General features: G+C 37.7%; 1 protein-coding gene across 3 annotated transcripts in view; it reads left to right on the forward strand.

Annotated features, from left to right (window-relative positions):
- TBC1D23 (TBC1 domain family member 23) overlaps positions 1–3,529 on the forward strand; it is a 30,479-nt gene extending 26,950 nt beyond the window's left edge. For 2 of the 3 annotated variants that reach the window (XM_027727515.2, XM_039388430.1), the window contains 2 exons: positions 594–788; positions 1,832–1,913. In XM_027727515.2, coding sequence (XP_027583316.2) covers positions 594–788; positions 1,832–1,913 — 277 coding nt within the window. Of the gene's footprint in view, positions 1–593; positions 789–1,831 lie in introns of all 3 variants that reach the window. The other variant, XM_027727514.2, reaches the window with a different exon arrangement.
- The last annotated feature ends 2,727 nt before the right edge of the window (positions 3,530–6,256 follow it).

The raw sequence follows: 6,256 nt of genomic DNA on the forward strand, positions 1-6,256 counted from the left end.
TTGCCCTAAGATTCAGTGACCTTGCTGATCTTGCAAGAGCAGAGAATGATGCTCGCTGTATTTTGACTTCCCCAAACAGCACACATACCATTGAATCTGCATAACAGAAAATCACAACAGGATTTCTCTTGCATCATGGTCTGTTCTTGTCTTTTATTAGTATTTTCCCTTTAGATTTATTTTCTATGATGTATGATTAGTAATCTAATGATGGAAGGGTGAAAGAGTGGCTCGGAGGCACCTTCTGTACTCTGTGTGTGGCCTGACATGTTACTGGTGGTTGTGATCTTTGCTGATAGAACTCATGGCTGTTGTGTTGAGGTGATCATGGTAACTGCTCACTCTGGTTTTGTATGCTGTTAAGGATGCCATGCTCATTTTAAAAAATGGCTATGATACAGTACTCAAGGAAAATCTGAAGTATTTTGTAGACCTTTCTAATTCTACATTATGAAAGTATTAAAACTACTTCTTAGATTTGGAAATCGTTTTATCTAGCTCTCTCCATTAGCTTATTTGTAAAATTTAGCTTTCTAAATACCTGATACTTAGTTCATTAGCAAATTTAATTTGTATTTTTCTTTTCCTTCAAGTCATCTCCTAGTAACAGCAACTCATATGTACTGTTTGAGAGAGATTCCATCACGAAAAGGTCTGGCTTACATACAGTCTCGACAGGCACTCAACTCTGTAGTCAAAATCACGTCCAAGAAGAAACACCCAGAACTGATCACCTTTAAATATGGAAATAGCAATACTTCAGGCATAGAAATTTTGGCAGTTGAAAGGTAAGCCATCTCAGTAGCAGGGGTGTAAGTAGTAATGGTATCTGGAATGCTGTCAGCTGGAAGTTGGGCATGCTGTAATTCCCAGAATTGAGTTCCAAAGTAATAGTTTTTATTTAGGAATAGGTAATTCATATGTGAACTAGAAAAAAAGATCTGCCAGCAGAAAAAGGAGCCTTTACTTTCCTCCAGCAGAGAGGAACTACAATGACAGCTGTTGGGGATGGGATGTGTGCAAGTCTTTTCTTTTTGTAATATGTCTTAAATAAAAATGAAGTGGACAACCATCTGCAGCTAAAATAGGGATTTGTGAAGAATGGGATTTAACAGAGTGGTCATTTTTCTATGGGATCATGTTTTTAGGCATCTCACTCTTCCTGTGCATTGTACTAGGAGTCCAGAAGCCTAACCTCAAAACTCTGAACTCCTGAAAGTTAGGTATGTCAGGCTTCTTTCCACTGGTGTGGCCTGATTTTTCTTGGCACTGTTTTAACATCAGTTGGACATTTTCTTATCCTTTTCCTTGGAGACAACTGTGTGCAGTGGCTGCTCCGTTCTCTCGAGGTGGGAGATGAGTTTCCTACCTAAATAGGGAAGTTTGGTAGTGGGCCAGACAAAGATAAATTAAAGCGTTGCAGAAAACTTTTCTGTTTGTTGAATTACTTTGTCACCACCTTGTTGGCTGGAGCAGATTGATCTAGAGTTATTTATAGGAATTTAAAACAAAAAGCCAAGCAAGGACTGCTATGCTTCAGTGAGACAGTAGAGATGTTGAACTGCCTGACCTATACCACTGTCAATTAATGAAGAACATTTCCTTTCCAAGATTACCTGTGAAGTGCTCCTCAGCAATTCTAGGTTCACAAACAGAAAGTGTTTCATAGTATAAGCAGGAATTAAATCGTATTTTCTCAGTATTTTTCATTTTAATATATTCCCCTCATCTCTTCCTCCTAACCAGAGAAAGAATCAAAAGAATGATGAAATTTATGCTTAAAAATTTTATATTGAATTACTGATGCCTTTTTCTAATCTTTTTTTTTAAGGTATTTGATTCCAAATGCAGGTGATGCTACCAAAGCCATAAAACAACAGATCATGAAAGTATTGGATGCCTTGGAGAGTTAGTAACTAAAGACTTTGTAGAGACCAGTTTATAAAGAAGAAGCAACTAAGATACTTTATGTGGACACAAGCTGACTGTTTCCCAACGGAATACTAACTTATGAGAATTTTTCTGTTTGCTGGTGGAAGTGCCTGAGTAGCAGGCTTAAGATAGGGTAAATTATTATCAATTTCTGAAACGGTTTTTTAATTTTTTTATTATAACTTCTTGGTTTTGAAGAAATGTTTATTATAAAGGTCAGTTTGTTTCACTTTAATGCAGCCTTAATGGGAGTGATCTGCATCTTTGCAGAAGCAGATGCAGCTGGGTTCACATTAAGTGTATTAAAGGAATGAACCACTGTGAGATACAGAGAAGCGGTTGAAAACAGAATGGTTTTTAAATTACTGTCCCTTGAAAGTAAATGCCTACGGTCTATAAATCTGATTTTGGGTAGTATCAAAGATAATTAAAGACTTAGGTTTATGAGCAGAGCAGATACAAATCTTAGAAATACTGTTTCCTCATTAAAAATGGTAAAGTCCAGTTTGGGCTGCAAATAAATGCAAAAAATACAAGCAATTTGTAAAGTTAACTTTTTTTTAAGTCTTACCAACTACTTGGTAAAGTAACTGGCATTGGTGGTATGGGTTATTTCTAAATACCAATATTAACTGTAGTTTTTACTACTGGATTGTGATTTTTTTTAATTAAGCAGAATTTTACATTTCATAGATTGATGCTGTTTCTCATGCAAAGATGAATATGTGCATTGAAATTAAAGTTTCTTTACAGAATATGACAGTTGAAAACAAGTTACCTTGTGCCTCAGAAACAAAATGTCTGAGACATTTAGATGTTTAAAAACCTTCAGTTCAGCACAAAAGTGAGTACATGCTGACAACAAGAAAACGAATTCACACAAATTAAGTGAAGAGATTCCAGTGCTATGCCTGTGATAAATATGTTCTTAACCTGTTGCCTTCATTGATTCAAGCATTTGTGTAAATTATTTTAAGTAACAACTTCTAAATTAATTAATGGCAACTATGTGATTGTTTATCATCAGCTTTCCACTTGTTCATGAACAGTTCTCATGGTGAAAAGCTCAGAACAGGAAGGTTCTTATGAACAAGGCATAGCATCTTTGTAGACTGATAGGAAATCATCAAAAACTGTTAAATAAAGATAGTGGGGATTAGCTTTGCTGCATGAAGTCTTCTGAGTATTTCTGTCAAAACCTACGATTTGGTACTTCATCAGGAGATAAAATAAGTTAAACTGACCTTTATAAAAAACACTTATTCTAAGTTATTTTACTAGGAATCAAGCTAGGGCACCTTAATTCCGGAACTAATTCCTTTTTTTTTTTCCTTCTTAGTATCTGAGTAAACACCAATAGAACTTGAACTGTTGAAGATATTTGCATGAAATTGCACCTGGGCCAATGCTCATGTATTTATAGTTTTGCCCAGCAGCTGTTGTATTACATTTTCCTCTTCCTAATCCCTTCTGAAAATATCCTCAAGAGTCTCTGACTCTGTGCCTACTTCAGCAATGAGATTTTTTTCATGTAAAGATGTTTGTGCTACTGTTTATAAACTACAGTTGTAAATAAACCAGTACAATTTGAACATAACTTGTTCTGTCAGAATGCATTTAGCTGCATACTGTGTGAATTCTCTGAATCAATTAGAAGTTTTCCCTAAAGGTGTTTTGTAAATGGAAGTGACTTTGGTCTTTGGAGTGAAGAAGCTGACTACGGATCATCAGAACCTACTGCCAGTGACTTCCTAACGTAAGTATTTTGGTATTTAGACTGATTCCATTGAGTACTTTTGGGTGAGCCACAGTAAGCTTTCATAGAAAGGTCAAAATGAATTAACAAGTGGTCAAATTATAGAAGGGGTTTCTGCATAAATTCCAGACTTCTCAACATCATATTTTTTATTATGAAAATGTTGACAGAATGATACAACATATTTTTCCTAGTCAGAAGGAGAAAAAGGGAAAATTACACTCAGTTGTTAAACAGGGGTATTTGAGTATTAAATATGGAAAGTGGCTAATGTGTATGCTTCTCTGTGAGGACAACAAATACAGACCTTTTAGATCTACAATAAGTAAAGCAACAGTAAGTTCTTAAATCTCTTCTGTGTAGACATGTATATAGCCATTAAGAATCTAAGTATTTGTAATTTTAAAGGCAACGTGCCAACTACCAGCAGACAAATCTTACAAAGCTCAGTCCAAACTACGAATAGTGTCAATGATGTTTGTGCATCTCTACCCACAATTTAAAGGTTACTTTTGCCTTATAATACATATTTGTAGTTACTACCTTTGTTATAAAACTTCTATTGCTAAGCAGAAATTCCAGTTATAGTACCAGAGTGACATTTTTTGGAAAGAAAAATCAAATAGTAGGTATGCTACTTCCTGTCCCTTTCATCTTCAAGGAATTTTTTTCAATTATTTGCCAGAGATTTGCAGGCTCTTGTTCTATTCTGCGTGCACTGCTTTCTATATTGTTGAATATAAGGTAATAGCTGTTGCTGAAGTTCTAGTTTTTATTTTTTCTTTATTTCGGTGATAGAAATGAGGTCTGTAGCAGGAAAGAAACAGTCGGAGTCAACTTTCCTGCCACATGAAAGCTCTTACCTTTGTGTTTTGTAGCGAGGGTCAGTGCTTCTGTGGTCTTCAGTTGTCTCACAAAGTCTTTTAGATTCTGCTGTGTAGGAGAATTTGTACAGAACTTTACGTGCATTACCCACCAAAAATACTCTGACTGTAGAGCTGCAGTTTTATTTACATTGCCTTCTCCAGATATAAGTAGAGATTGCTTGCTCTTCTTTCAGTTGAGTTCCTGTTAGCCCTTACACATGGGTCCCAGCTGTGCTTGTAGCTTTTCCTTCCAACTTCATTTTAGTTGTAGTTTCAGAGCTTTTGATACTGTCAAATAACCTTTTTCAATATAGGCATAGTCTATTGAATGTCTGAAAAGTTTCCCCTTTGGGAAGGAGAGGGGTGATGGCGTGTAGTTTGTTGTTTTGGGTATACTTAGTGCTTTGAGATCTTTTTGTTTTGAAACTTGAAAAATATGTTTTATCTCTCTGATCTATGGGAAGCTGGATTTTTAGTCTGTGCTTTTCACCTTGAAGGGATGATACTGCTTTTCTTATTTTGTGTCAAGTCAGGAGACAGCTGTTCTTTGCACCTGGAGCACAGCAAGGTGTGCTATTTGGGGGAAAAAATGAAATAAAATCGAATATGCTCTTTCTATTACCATGGGCAAGTGAAAAATAAAAGAGGCCTGCCAAAGAGCTTCTGCACTGTCCATTCTACCATCCTTTGGCTTGGTCAGTTTGAGATGAGTGGTTCCCTTTACTGCTGCAAGGTACAAATTGTCACTGTTGAAGGAAGGTTTGTCACTGCTTGGTTATGCACTTCCCATCCTTTATCTCTCTGCATGTTTCCTGGAAGTGAATGTGTGTAAGAGATTGATCACCCTGGGTTACCCATTTTATCTTTGCCCCTTCTGCTGTCATGTGCTGTCAGCTTACAGAGATGCTCTTGCTTGAGAAATACTGCTTCTATACAACATGAATCTACAGTTCTACAAACATGCTTATAAAAAGCTTGAGGTTGGAAAATACATATGTGAGACAGCAATGTTCTGTGTTGAGTAAAGGGGAGCACTTGGTGTTTAAAGCTAAGGAGGAACAGCCTGGCATGTTAGCGTGTTGGTTTTACAGAATTGTTAGGGTTGGAAGGGGCCTCTGGAGATCATCCAGTTCAACCCCCCTGCCAAGGCAGAGTCATCTAGAGCAGGTTATACAGGAACATGCCCAGGTGGCTTTGGACTGTCTCCAGAAAAGGGAAACTCCATGACCTCCCTGGGCACCCTATTCCAGTGCTCTGTCACCCTCAGCGTAAAGAAGTTCTTCCTCAGGTTGAGGAAGCTTCTTGTGTTTTAGTTTATGGCCATTGCTCCTTGTCCTGTCACTGGGCACCACTGAAAAGAGCCTGGCACCAACCTTGGAGATATTTATATGCAGTAATGAGATCTCTTCTCCAGACTAAACAGGCCTAGGTCTCCCAGTCTCTCCTCATAAGAGAAATGCTCCAGACCCCTCATCATCTTTGTGGCCTCCACTGGACCCACTCCAGTAGCTCCTTGTCTTTCTTGTACTGAGGAGCCCAGAACTGGACGCAGCTATCCGGATGTGGAGTACTGTGGGGATGTCTCTGCCTTAGGAGATGCTGTTCTTACAGAGGAAGATAGATGGGGATGTCCCAGGTGAATGAGTTACCTGTCAACTGGTACAGATCCCTTGGGATGAGCCCTTAACAAGCATAAGGCTGC

Source organism: Pipra filicauda, unplaced genomic scaffold (genome assembly GCF_003945595.2).
Source record: "Pipra filicauda isolate LSUMZ 115617 unplaced genomic scaffold, ASM394559v2 scaffold64_size3178608_pilon, whole genome shotgun sequence".
Taxonomy (NCBI): domain Eukaryota; kingdom Metazoa; phylum Chordata; class Aves; order Passeriformes; family Pipridae; genus Pipra; species Pipra filicauda.